This window comes from Trachurus japonicus, chromosome 6 (assembly GCF_045865225.1).
Source record: "Trachurus japonicus isolate A0001 chromosome 6, Traja_1.0".
Taxonomy (NCBI): domain Eukaryota; kingdom Metazoa; phylum Chordata; class Actinopteri; order Carangiformes; family Carangidae; genus Trachurus; species Trachurus japonicus.
Window position 1 is genome coordinate 21,560,697 of NC_140912.1, and position 15,112 is coordinate 21,575,808.

Genomic DNA, 15,112 nt, shown 5'->3' on the forward strand with positions numbered 1-15,112 from the left:
GTCCACAGAGAAATGCACACAGCCTGTATTCAGAAACTGAGCCTTAAAACCAGCCGTCAGGACTTCCTGTCACTTTGTGATGTCACAACAAAGCCCCGCCCCATCACCGCCTGGACCCACCATCCAACAACTTGCAGGATTTGGTTTCTCTGAGTGTTTTATTCTGAAATCTGCTATATTGTTTATTGGATCAGTCAGAAAACAGCCAGCCAATCAGAAGAGAGGCTCAGAGCCTCCTTCTCTCCTCTGATTGGCTGACACCAACCTGTTGCTACTAGAGCTCCAAAGTGAAGCTGAGAGAGGAGATGGAAAACTACACTGAGGTGGTTTTTGATTCTTAAAACAACAATTATATCTTGTTACGGATCAATCCTTCAAAAAAAAAAAAAAAACACATGGAAAGTGAAAAACCTTTAAACTGGATCCCTGAAGTTGTTTTGTGGTCGACGGATCTGACGTTTGAATCACTTCCTCTAGTTGAGCTCTTTTGTTAAAACCCTGAGTTGAGACTAAAAAGTACATCTGTGGAGCTAAAGGCCACACACACACAGTCACACACACACACAAAGGGATTTATAAAGGATTGTTACTCGCAGGTTCGATCCCCCCCCCCCCCAACAGCTCTGTGTCCCCACTGTTTGACTGATGATGTCACTGTTAAAAAAAAAGACTAAAGAAGCTAATTATTCACATTTAAACTGATTTTCTGGTCCTCTCATTTAAGAGGCTTCTTCTTCAGTCAGTCTGTGGGAAATGAGGTAAAAATCAAAGACACAGATCCTGAGACCTGTGTATCACTGAGACCAAACAACCTTTAACCACAATGCATTGCTGCTCCCATGAGATTTAACAGCCTTTCACACTCGCTGTTATGTGACCGTAACAACTGTTACAGCACTAATGACCCAGGTGACACCGGTGACCTCATAGAGACAAAACACCTGTGTCCTAAGGTCCATTTACCCACAATTGAACTCTTCTTGGGCAAAAATAGAAATATAAATGAAACAATTTTTTATTTTTTTAATTTCAGGATCAAAAGGGAAAACATACAAAGATAGATAAATGTTGTTTCTGTTCATCTGAAACCCGTTTGTTCATTTTTGTCGTCACAGCAACAAAACAAAACTGTTATTTCTGAACCAGTTTACAGACGACTGCGACACATAAACTGCTGCATGACTGACTGAATAATGTGAAAGCTGCTATAACCACACAATGTATTTTTAAGCGTGTGTGCGCTTGTGTTTTTGTGTGTGTGTGTGCATGTGCACTGATCTCAGAGGATTAATGTCCAGAACAGATGGACCAATAAACTCCTCCGTTCTTCAACACATGCTGAGCGCACACACACACACACACACACACACACACACACACACACACACACACACACACACACACACACACACACACACTGACAGAGTGTATGTGTGTGTGTGCTGACTTCACACTTCTTCATCCTCCACCTGTAGTTTTTTACCACCTGGACTAAATCTTCTCTGATTTAAAACAAACAAGTGATTTAAAACATCTTTTTTTTTACACAACTTGGATAATTTTTATCATTTTTTAATTTAAATTTAGAGCATCCATTGTATTGTAACAGTAGCTCCTCTTCATGGTGTAATGATTTATGAAAGATACTTCAACACTACCTAAAAACTCATGTACAGTAGATCTAACATACGCCACATCTTTATTGAATAATTTAATTTCTTTAAGAATAAAAAACCTATAAACTCTTCCCCCAAAACACATACAAACATAATAATATGTAACATAAACATGTGGTTTATACTATTACATGTGTGGGGAAAAATGCAATCTTAACTTCTTCTTTTTTTTTTAAAGAATATTACATTACATTTCTCACAGAAACTTGGTAATGAATTAATCACAGTATTGTTTGATTTTTAATGTTATTTGTATTGAACTATTTCTAAATGATGTTATAAGGAAAGTAACACTGAGTAAAATAATCATGTCTGTATCTTTATTTAACAGTAATATGTAAAAACTAAGGGAAATTAAAGAAAATTAACAAAATAAATGTTTTCCCTTTTCAATTTAGTCATTTTTTAAAAATTAATAAAGTTTAATGAAAGTAACAAACATATTTGTGGCTAAAAAATGACATCTGCATCAGATTTATATTGGACCCTTTTGTGTATTGTGTTATGAAATCATTAGTTGTGGGATTATAAACACTTATAAACAATAGGCTACACCTGTCACACACTCAGGTGTCGTCTCTGTATTTTGATCTTTTTCATTAGAAATGAATAGAAACATTGGAGCAGAAATCTCTTCAAACATCTTTATTAGAAATGCTGACACTAGTTTTCAGCTCCTTTCGGCTCCGCTGTCAGCAAACCCCTGCAGCTCTTTGTTGTTGTTGTTGTGTTGTTATTGTTGCATTGTGTGTGGTTGTGGTGTTGTACTGTGTGGTTGTGTGATTGTGAGTTTGTGCTGAGCAGACACCTGCAGCTCTCTTCTGTGACCCAGATGAAGAACAGATTATCTAAATCTCTCTCATCACCGTCATATTTAACGGCCTTTTTTCTGCCACAACTCGCTGCTTCTGCAGAGCGTCGCCACGGCAACAGACTGCCTAAATAATAAATAAAACAAATCACAGGGACACATCTGATGTTTATTTTGATATGTGAGGTTTTACAAGAGATCAGATACTCATATTTTACCACCACCACCACTGTTACTATGACTGTTGCTTGTTGTTGTTTGATTTGGTTGCGTCCCGTTGAAGTTAATGTCCGACTATTTCGATAATCGATCAGTTGATATAATGAGCAAAACATTCATCAATAAAGAAAATAATTGGTTCAGTTATGTTGTTGAATGTTGACTGAATCTCAAAATCATTTGGATGGTGGGTCCAGGTGGTGGTGAGGGGGCGGGGCTTAGTTGTGACATCACAAAGTGACAGGAAGTCCTGACGGCTGGTTTTAAGGCTCAGTTTCTGAATACAGGCTGTGTGCATTTCTCTGTGGACTGAGGCTTTGATACTTTCACAGTATTAATATAGAACCTAGAGCTGCTTTATAATCACACTACACATGGACATCTACCTTTATACTGTATGGAGCTTTAACACAAACATCTACCTTTATACTGTATGGAGCTTTAACACAAACATCTACCTTTATACTGTATAGAGCTTTAATACAAACATCTACCTTTATACTGTATGGAGCTTTAACATAAACATCTACCTTTATACTGTATCTACCTTTATACTGTATGGAGCTTTAATACAAACATCTACCTTTATACTGTATGGAGCTTTAATACAAACATCTACCTTTATACTGTATGGAGCTCTTTAGATAATTGTTGTTCTTTTATCCTCTTAACTGTGTATTTCTAGGTTCGATCCTCAATGTTGTGTAACTGTTAATTGTGTTGTTGTGTGTTTCAGGGTGCAGCAGTGGGCGTTGGTGTTCTCCGCTCAGCTCCGGGACATGACGACCACACACTCCGGCTCTCTGCTGCTGCAGAAGGTAAAGACAGACGAGATCGGCTTTAAGGGGAAAATCTCATTTGTGCGTGAACTCACGTACAGTACGACGTCGAGTTGTGTTTTTATGGTCCAGACTGAATCTTATTCAGAGGGCCTCAATACTGTTGTTGTTGTTGTTGTGACCAGACGATTTACCCTGAACCAAACAAAACCAACATCGTGACGACCCTAGATTGGAATTCAGAATACATTGAATACATTGGATTATCAGACACACAAACACACCACTGGGAATAGACTATAAATACATTTGTTTTCTGACCATTGCCGCCATATTGAATTGAGCTTCAGTCTCTCTGGATAAAAAGCTCAATTTCTCAGAATTGTGTTTGATTCAAGTGTTTATGGTCAGAAAATTGAGAAAAAATAAAAGTCTGCTATTCTTTTACTTAGAATCACAATATTTTAGACTTTATTTGTTTTTATTTCCTTCATTTATTTCCTCCATTTCCTCCATACAAGTCGTTCAGATCCACACTCTTCCTTATGGAGAACATGGCTCTAAGCTACTTGAGACCATAGATACAGTAGATGTTTGACCAATACAGCAGCAAAAACAAGAAACAATCTGATATCTACTCGTTATTTTCACTCTACTGTGTGTCGATCATAAACTCAACAACTCATTGAAAACAGTGCAAAAGTTTTTTATGCAGGAAAGTGTTTGTTGTCTTGTTCAGTCCAAAACGGCGGTGACACTGACATGTGACCACACTGGACCTTTTAGTTTCACTTTTAAGTCTAGAAGAACAACGCTGATGTTAAAGTCTCGCATGAGTCTGGTCTAGATTCATTTTCTTCCACTTTATTGTTGAACACTTGAATGTGTCAGTACTAGAGACAAACAGAGCTCATGACGTTTCACATCATTGATATATAAATTGATAATTCAATTTATTAGTTAACATTAGGGGTGGGAATCTTTTACTATCTCACGGTTAGATTTGATTCTGGTTTTTGGGGCTACGATTCGATTCAAAACCGATTTTTGATTCAAAACGATTTGATTCCTAATGATTTCTGCTTCAGTCTATCGGTGTGCAAAGGATCCTCATGATCTACTCCAGTCTGCTTTGCAGGACAGAATGACTTAAGTGTCTTTTTCACATTTATTGAGTTTTAAACATGTATCCATGCTTAGACGAAATTTTCGAAACTGTTGCATAAAAGCAATACTATTAAGTAACAAAATTAAAAGTGCCTCTTTATTAAAAAGAATAGTGCAGTTAAACATGCTGCCTTTTAAATTCTAAGGAAATGGAGGCCGACAGCCAGCAGATTTGTTTCATTTTTTTATTTTTTAAAATAGATTTTGGGACATTTTATATCTATTCTGAATCGTATTAAATGAGAATTGCGATTCTTATGTGAATCGATTTTTTGGCACACCCCTAGTTAATGACGTCATTGGTTTAGCTTGAAGTCTCATTTTGACCATTTGAATTAAAACAAGAACAAAGTGTTTAAATTATTATTATTATAATATTATAATGTTCTGAGTGGATTTTCCTTCAGATTTTAAAGCAGGACGACAGTTTATTTTAGGATTAGAGGTCTAAAATGATGTTATGATGTAATTTGTTTTGTTTGTTTTTTAATCACTGATAATAATGAAACACTGAACTTCAAACTGGTCCATGGGAAACAACACTGGTTGAACTGGGAGGAGAGTGTGTCTGTGTTTTAAATGTGCATTTGTTTGTTTTTGTGTGTGTGATAGCTTCAGTCTGTGTGTGTTTACGAGGGAACACACAGACAGAGACACACACAGACACAGACACACACACACACACACACACAGGGATCATGGTAATGCCCAGATTGAGGACCGAGCCCTCTTTACCGGCGTCAGGATTTGTGGCCTGCTCTGATTTTAGACATTCATCCATTTATCTGTCAGATTTAGATTTATCAGAGGCCGTCTGCAGTTTGTCTGCTTTCAAACACACAACGCACAAACACTCAGGCTGCAGAGACACTCACACAACTTCTGATTTGTGTTTGTGTGTGTGTGTCTGGTTGCATAAAGTTGTTTTTAGTTGTTGTGAATGACGCCGTGGATCCACACACACACACACAAACACACACACAGGAGCCTCTCAACGCTGACACGACTAAAACTGGCCTAGTCCTGATCCGATGCTGGCGTCGGGTCCCGGTGTGTTTTATTGGATCAGGCGGCGATCACCACCTGAGCGCCGGTCACATGCTGTGTTTCCCCCGAGGGAAATTAAGAGTGTGTGAATGGGATGAATTACTGCGATGCACCAAACTCCACCGGGTCGTCACAGGTTCACTCTGACTCTCTAACTCTCTTCTCTCACTGGCTCGGGCCCAGTTTGTCAAACATTCAGGCAGCAGCTGCTCCATCAGGTTTAAGAAATGCAAAGTACAAGTTCACTGTTGGGGAGGGGAGTGAGTGGTAACAGGCAGATTCAGGCAGGAAGAAAGATGCAACACCACATGTGTCACATACATGTTCAGTTTAATACCAGGCTCACACTGCAAAAACTCAACATCTTACCAAGAATATTTGTCTTATTTCTAGTCAAAATGTCATTTCTAGTCAAAACAAATCTCATTATACTTAAAATAAGACTCCAAGTAGCTTGTTTTTAGATGCTTTTTTACTTCTTTCAAGCATATTTTCACCTGATACAAAAGAAGAATCTGATAGTGGAGCAAGTTTTTCTTTCTTATTACAGTACACAAAAACTTGCTTTCACTGGCAGATTTTTCTACTTATTTTAAGTGATAATTTGTTTGAAACAAGTGAAAATTATCTAAAAACAAGTTAATTTTTAGGTGATGAGTCTCATTTTAAGTGGAAAGAGATTAGTTTTGACTAGAAATGAGACATTTTGACAAGAAATAAGACAAATATTCTTGGAAAGATTTTGAGTTTTTGCAGTGCACTATTACTAATACATACTGTTATTATGAATGAATCTACCCTCTGTGTTGTTATATATTCAAAAATAAAACACAAAAATCCATCAGGACAAACCCCGAGGTTACAGCTACTGTACTGTACAATAAACCAAAAGAAAAAGAGAAAATTGGCGTATATTTGATAAACAGAATATTGACATTTTTTATCTAAATATGGCTGAAAGAATGAGCAAATAATGACGGACGAGCTGTCCAATTGATGTCCTGATTAATGGACAACGAAGTCCATTAATTCCTGATCATTTGGGCACCTCGAAGGGCATTTTTATAAGTGACCATGGTATAAGTGGGATACACATATACCATGGTCACTTATAAAAGAAATAATATTACATCAATTGTTTTTTCAATTTAAGGTAAGACTCTTGAGTAAAGTGGTCAGACATTTATGTCCAAAAAAACATTTTTCACTCTCGAAAGTGAATTTAGTCGATCAGAAGTTTCATGAGTATTGTGTTTAGACCAAAAGAGATCATTATACATTTGTATTATACATGAGAAGAGGTAAAGTTGTTAATGGTGAATCCAAGCTTTACTTTCAAAGACAAAGATGAGGGATTCTTCCCAAGATGCGATGTAATCATAAAACTCCCCAAACCTCAGTGAGTTGGTGTCTCAGCAGCAGGAGGTCCCAGCTGTTTGTGTTCACCTGCAACCTGGACAGGATGAATATAGTAAAGGGGGAGGTGGGAGATGGATGGAGGGGAAGGAGGGGCTCAACTTGCCCCATACATGGGGCCACAATACCACTTTGGACATGCTACAGTATATCATCAAAACAGTTTATGTTTACGCTCATTCTGTCTGTTGCACAACATCCTGAAATATATGTAGATATATTAGTTAGCAACAAAACTATAATTGTCTTGATGTAGTGATCCTGATTATGAAAAGTGGCTCATCTTACCCCACTCTCCCCTACTACAACACAGAATAAGGAGAAACATGGAAATGGGTTAATGGGTCCGTACTATATACTGTATATATATATTGGTGCATAATAGAAAGTAGAAATCCATGTGAATATGTGTGAAGTTCCCGTCCCGGGGTTTTTCAGTGTGAATCGATGCCAGTCAGAGACTGGACACGTCCACGTTTGGCTCGGCCCGTGTGTTCACCTCAGTAAGTGGGTTACTTGGACTAATAGGGATTAATGAATTACTTAATGGAGTGATTCAGGGTGTAAATAACCGGACTGGGCCGTTCCTCCTCGCTCTCAGCGGGCTGATCCAGATCAAGATTCTTGATCCAGAGAAAGTGACCCGATGTTAAAAACACATACTACACACACACATGTACGTATACACACACATATACTGTATACACATCACAGTGTGGATGATTTAATCTGAGATAGAGACTCACACAGTCTGAAATATCTGATAGAAACGAACCAATCTGCCAACAGTTTGAGGTCAATGTCACCGTTTTCATCTGTTTATATCACTTCACTGAAATACAGATTAAGCCTGGGTCTGCGTATCAAAAATATTATTAACTATTAAAGGGATAGTTTGGCAAATTGGCCCATTGCCATAATCCCTATAGTCATAGCAGTAGGTTCGTTACCTTTATTTGTCGGTGCAAGCTATTTTTAGAACGGCGGAGCAGAGCCGTGAGCTGCTCAGAGCTACGCTACAGAGGCTAATGGGATTTCTTGGTTTCCCTCATCAAACTCATCAAATACACAATCCAACAACTCCAAAACGCTCTGGTGGACAAGTTGTGACCTGCACATTCACCACGCTATGAGATAATAACAGAACGTTACCAGACAGAGTTGTTTTAGAGGTAAATTCATGCAAAACCGCTGCCTTCAGGGACAGTTTTTCATCAAGCAGTCTGTTTTTACCTATGTTCCATTATTATCCCATAGCGTGGTGAATGTGCAGGTCACAACTTGTCCACCAGAGCGTTTTGGAGTTGTTGGATTGTGTATTTGATGAGTTTGATGAGGGAAACCAAGAAATCCCATTAGCCTCCGTAGCGTAGCTCTGAGCAGCTCGCGGCTCTGCTCCGCTGTTCTAAAAATAGCTTGCACCAACAAAAAGGTAACGAACCTACTCCTAAAACTATAGGGATTATGGCAATTTGCCAAAATGTTGAACTATCCTTTTAACAACAATAGATACAGAACAGAAACGTATAAACTGATGTTTTGTTTCCTCTCAGAAACTGAAGGACGTGGAGCCGATCATTAAGATTGTGGAGCTGGACGGAGGCGACCTGGTGAAGGATTATTCAGATGAAATTGAACGCATGTTGGGAAGCAAGATGAAGTCGGTGAAGGTGAGGATGATGATGATGATGATGAGGAGGAGGGCTGGCCCTGTGTTTAAATGGCTTTACTTGATATTTCTATACACATTATTTCTTCCTGTTTTGTAGAGGTTAGCGGAGTCGGCAGAGGACGCTGATCTGTACCATGAGTTCAACTCTACGTTACAGGTGAGTCTCCTTTTGTGTTGACAGGATGAAATGAAATTCAAAAGACTATTTTGGTGAAATTTAAAAGGCCTACCTGCTGTCCCATTAAATTTAAAGGATCATTTTGTAAGATCAACTACTTTATGAAATTTAAAGGTGCCTCCTTGGAAATTTATGGATATTTTTTTAACTCTTTCGCGACCATTGACGAGTTAACTCGTCACAGCCTGCCGAACGTTCACGATCATTGACGAGTTAACTCGTCACAGCCTGCCGAACGTTCACGACCATTGACGAGTAAACTCGTCAAAACCGTTTTTTTACAGATTACGATAATAGACACTCTCAGGTACCCTGTGTGTGAATATGGTAGTCCTCTGATATGTAAATCTGTTTTAAACTAAAATCAAAACATAATGTTTTTTATAAACTGTGTGATCTTGGTTTTGTTTGAGTAATCGTTCTCCTTGAATGCTGCTCTGGGGGCAGCGTGCAGCGCTGTGCGGCTGTCGGCTACAGTGTTGCGACTTTCTCGCTGAATCTGGCGACTTTCCAAACCCTCATTTGACAAAAGCGACCAACGACAAATCTGGCGAGTTTTTCCGGTGCTGTTACAAACATTTCTGGTTTGGAGACTCGGATCTGAAAGCCCGTTATCACAGCTGTTTTCACCGTGCAGCGGAGCGGGCGCTGAGCAGCGGGCACTGAGCAGCGGGGGCTGTGACCGGCCGCCCCCGCCCCAGAGCACCCATCGCCGGCCAGTCACACAGAAGTGTCACGGAGCTGCTGCGCTGCGGCCAGAGACCCGCACCGCTGCACCGCTGCTCTCCACGCTGCCACACCCCCCAGATATGCCTACAAATATATTTATTTAGCCGTAGAAATGATTTGGGAGACATGCCACACTGCAGAGTACCGGTAAAATGAGCCGATTGCCACTTGACACAAAAGTGCGTTTTTCTCTGAAACTAGAGCGGGAGCTCCGTTTTTGGAGAAACCCAGCTCTCTTCTTCTACTTCGTACGAACGAAACGGCGGAAAAACTCGCCGTTTTTTCGAGGAGCACATTGTAAAGTCACTCTTCAACCACGTGAAAACCGTTTGTTTCTAGGTGATGTACAGAGTTCGGTTCGACGTGAGATAAAAGGTAAACAAATAGCCAAAAACATGTGGTCCTGAGCGGATGTGCTGAGGCATTAGTGTGGTCGCGAAAGAGTTAAGATTATAAGAACAATTTTAGAAAAATTAAAGATATTTAAAGAAACATTTTGTGAAATTTAAAGGGACAACGAGGAGTTTCTATTTGGTTATATAAAAAAAGTCTCACATTAATGTGGATGAATCTACGTTACCCACACTTGTTAATCACTCCATTTTCAATAAATATATCGTTTTGTCTCTATCGTTATTTTGTTATTTTAATAAATGGTGGAAATGCTGGGCGAGCCGACCAGCGTTTCCTTACTTTCGGTTTCGTGGACGCTGCCCGGCGAGTCATGAGAATAACGCCGCCGAATCGCCGTTTATGGTCGGAACTACAACGGTATCTGAACGTCTTCGAACCTCTGACTTTCATTCTTGATGAATGAAAACATTCTTGGCAAGACGTCCGTCTTGCGCCGGTCCAAGAATTTCACCGTGTGTGCGGAGGCTCATGGTGAATGTAGTATGAGAATACTTCACTTTCCAAAACTCCTCGTTGTCCCTTTAAAGGGCCATGTCATGAAATTCATACGATTATTTCAAACAATTTTAAGGAACATTGTATAAAATTAAGGGCCATACTATTATTTTTAAAGAGCCATTGAAATTTCTACTTGCTGTCCTATTAAATTTAAAGGATCATTTCATAAAATCAAAGGAGCATTTTATCTCTTTGTAAAACTTTTGACTACATTTTCCCCAGTCATCACAGTTCCCCGGGTTTACCTGGGTCCACCCGTGACCTCAGATCAGTCTTAGCATTAGCATGCTAAGTTGCTAACTGTGTCTGGATCAGCAGTAGGTCAGTCGACTGCGGACCCTGCTGCAGCAGCTTGAAGCTCTAAAGCTTCAGCTGACACCTGAAATCAGATTAGATCAAACTTCACTGATCCTGTGGAGAAACTGGGTCGACGCCGCCGCAGCAAACATGCTACATACAGAACATAAACACTGGACCACAATTAGGCCACATGACAACAGATCACTGCTTAATTTGTCTTTGTTAAATATCTTTTTCCATGCTATTTATACTGAATTGTGTGACACAAGTTGAGAGTCTGTTTCTACTAAGCTTTGAAGATTCCTGCTATACATCTGAATGAGAAATATTAAAAGGCCCATATTATGCAAAATCCACTTTCTACAGGTTTTGTAGTGGTCCTATGTGTTCCCGTGGCCTTTCTATGACGCCTGGAGGTGAAAAAAGTCTGTTCACTCCCTTAATTGATTTCTACACTTTTTTGAGATCGTGTCTCCAAACGGGCGAATTGGAAGTGCTGGCAGACTTGATGTCAGGATGCGCTGAACTCAAGTGACTCCACCTCCCGGTACTTCCTTATACTCCCCCTGGGCCAGTCTGGAAAAACGTGAGCTCCGCCCGCTGACACTTTTCCGGAACAGCGACCCCCGCCCCCCCCCAATCCACACACACACGCTCTCTCTCCCCCTCCCCCGTCCGTCATTTGACATGAAGCGGTAGGCCTACGGGAGGAGCGGTCGGTACCACGGCCGCCAGATGATCCTTTTGAATCATTGACTGAAAAACAGCCGCCTTTAAAAATGAAATCGCGGATCAGAGAATATTGGAATGATACCGCTTCTCATCAGCGCAGCGGTCCTCATCACGGTATGAGAGACATCTGAACGCGGAAGTCTCCTCTCCCGGCGCAAAACCACGTCAATATTCTCATCAGTCCACAACAGTGCACAGTTTGTGCTGCGCTCCTCAGTTTCACTTGTTTTTTTTTATTTGACAGTTTCACACAGAACTTTCTGATGGTAGTAGGAGTCTCTCCATGTTTCTCCTTCTGCCACAGTAAAAAAAAAGAAAAAGAAAGAAGGAACATTTAAATTTTTTCAGACAAGATGCCAGTCTCAGAATTTTTTTTTTTTTCGGAAATCAATGCCCGACCCCTGTCCCAATGTCAACACTGGCACATGTACCTGTAGTGAAAACCACACCCTCTCCCCGTGACAGGTGTGGAGTGGACGTGGTTTACACATCTTATTTGCATTTCAAGGTGCAGACACGGAAATGGCTCGTTCGCAGGAGAGCTCTGGAGAGCCACTTTTAGATTACTGAGATGTAGAGCTGCAGATTGATTTGGGGACAATACACTAGGAATACTATATGGTTGGACAACTTAGAACCATGTGAAATAGTTGAAAAACAGCATAATATGGGACCTTTAAGTAACCCTTTAATTTACAGGCTGTTAATTGTGAAAATGTCAAGAAATAGCCAAGAAATAACAGTCAATTTCATAGTAATGTCATGTTTTTCATAAAGGCAAAAGATTAGACGTGCTTTTCATGCTTCAAATTTTTTGGGAAAGGCCAGAATTTTTCTCCACCAAGTCCTTTGTATTTGACCGATATTTCTGGCCTATTTCTACGCAATCAATCGTTATTTCTTGGCTATATTTCTCGACATTACAATTAAATTGAACGTTATTTCTACGCTATTTCTAGACAATATGATGCAATTAATTGTTATTTCTTGGCTATATTCTTGTAATTAACGGCCTGTAAATTAAAGGGTTACCATCAAATATTATTATCTTATATTTAAATCAACACCTCCTTACTGGACTTGAGGTCGTAACTCGGCGACTCATCGTTTCTTCTTCCTGTCAGTTTGATTACTACAACTCCATGATGATCAACACGATGGACGAGGACGGCAACTACGCGGAGCTGGGCGGAGAGTTTCCTCTGGAGGAGAACGAGCATTTCAACAACCTGCTGGTCAACACGCAGCAGAGCAACATCCAGGTTCCCACCAACGTCTACAACAAAGGTCCGAGGTCGTCTTTTACACAAACATTTAAAAAACCAAGATGATGCTCAGACAAGTTCTGCAGTTTTTAAAGAGCATCTTTGATTTATGGATGTTTAATCACCAGGGAGATCAGAGATAACGACCGTCTGTCCTCTTCTCTCACAGATCCAAACATCCTCAACGCCATCTACAACTCGGAGGCGTTAAACGACGTCTTCATCAGTAACTTCCAGAAAGACCCCACTCTCACCTGGCAGTTCTTCGGCAGCTCCACCGGCTTCTTCAGGATCTACCCTGGTGCGTTCATGTTCATGTTCAATCTGCAGTGGAGCAGCTCGACTGTTTCCATAAATGTTTGTTTCAAGATCTGCTCCGATTAGATTTTCTCTTTAGGAATACTTCAAAAAGGAATTTTTAAAATACTGTTTTATCAAGTTTTGACAAAAACCAATTGTTTCTAGTCAGAAATAAACTTATGGAAAAAGTTACTTTGCTCATGTATTTCCAATTTCTGCTACTTTATATTCAACTGAGAGCTGAGAGCTGCAGATTATTTTTAACAGACAACAGATAAATTAAAATATGACCATCTACAACATTGAAATACTGCTACACCTTACAACAACCAACCGACATGAATATACAGTAGTACTTTTATTTATTTTACATTTAAGTTACTTTCTGTTTACAGTACTTTTATTAATATAGATTAGTAAATGGGTCAATTACATGATGCAACCCAATGTCAAGTGGTGTAACCAGTATATTTTAATAAAAATCTGATGATATACAAGAAAATAAATCTATGTTTCTTGACAAATTTTACATAATTTGTCACATTATTTAGAAAACAAGCAGTGTTTTTAGGATATGTCCTGCTCAGTATTGCTTAAATGCATTCAAATTAAAATGTAGGAATACGGCAAAAAATCTATTTCAATTTGAGGTTTTTAGAGGAAAGGAAGGATACTCTTTATAAGTAGCCTTAAAACCACTGTAGGTGGATAAAATATTTAATATTTCTCATAATTTTGTGGTTACACCATTTGACATGTTCAGGGGGCATTCAGTCTTACTTTTGTTAAAAAAAAATACAAAATGTAACAAATCTGATGCTTTTAAAACTATTTAGGATATTTCTGAATTGCTCAACTTGCCAACCCTTATTTGCCACTGACCCAAATACTTCAACTGCTAGAAAATGTGCGTTACTGTCTCAAAAACCTGGGTGATTGAATTGACTGTATATTTTGTTTTGTCAGGTATTAAATGGACTCCAGACTCCAACGGTGTGGCGGCTTTTGACTGCAGGAACAGGAACTGGTGAGTTAAGTCCACATTCATCAAAGTGTCTGTTGTCTGATCTTCAGCCCACTCACATCGTCCCAAATGTTTCAATCAACTCTGAAACCAGATGACAGGAGGTGTCATTGAATGCCTGTCAATCATATCCTCCATGTTTTATTTATTTATTTAGTTTAAGGACAATCTGCAACTGGCATTAATTAATCATTTAAAAACAAAGAGATGTTTTTCCATCTGTTGTCCTCACATAAAACAAAGTAGGCTATAGACAACGTAGTAGCTAGAGTGTCACACAACATACAATATCTTAAAATGCAAATTACAGCAGTCACATTTTAAGACTCACTTTCATATGGGTTTGAAGTCTTCAGATAAAAAAAAGTTCAGTAAATATTAAACAACTCTGAAACATCATGTGTCCAGAACTGCAATCAGTCACTGATTTTTAATCAATATACTGTAACTCATTACTCAATGTTTAGATATTATATTTTTGGTTTTAATCTCCTTACATTTATTACGTAGAGGTGGACAAATCTGTGAATTATTCAGCTCAAAGTAAAAACTTCCTGAACACCACCTACTTTTTTCAGTAACTAGTAATCCATAAAGTTTCTGTTTCCCCGTTATAAAGCTGTCACCGTAACTGACAATAAAATGCGCCGTTACTTGACCCAAGAAGTCCCGTCACAAAATAATACACTGAAGTAAATAAAACACTTTAAGTGTAGCTAAGTTATGCAGCCACATTTTTTCAGTCCATCAACTGGTCCGAAAAGCTGTTTATCTGGAATTAACAGGGTTTCCACGGGTCATTAAAAAGCATTAAATTAAATTTGCTGGTACCTGCAGAAACCCTGATTCACCAACTCACTGAGTATTCCTCTGCACAGACGCGCT

The 15,112-nt window shown here is 39.2% G+C and overlaps 1 protein-coding gene across 1 annotated transcript in view; it reads left to right on the plus strand.

Moving 5' to 3' along the window:
• Window positions 1-15,112, plus strand: part of LOC146986132 (voltage-dependent calcium channel subunit alpha-2/delta-4-like) — a 71,477-nt gene that overhangs the window by 5,052 nt on the left and 51,313 nt on the right. Inside the window, exons 2-7 of the mRNA XM_085779788.1 lie at window positions 3,443-3,524; window positions 8,669-8,785; window positions 8,885-8,944; window positions 12,763-12,925; window positions 13,073-13,204; window positions 14,170-14,230. Of these exons, the coding sequence (XP_085635914.1) occupies window positions 3,443-3,524; window positions 8,669-8,785; window positions 8,885-8,944; window positions 12,763-12,925; window positions 13,073-13,204; window positions 14,170-14,230 (615 nt within the window). The remainder of the gene's footprint in view (window positions 1-3,442; window positions 3,525-8,668; window positions 8,786-8,884; window positions 8,945-12,762; window positions 12,926-13,072; window positions 13,205-14,169; window positions 14,231-15,112) is intronic.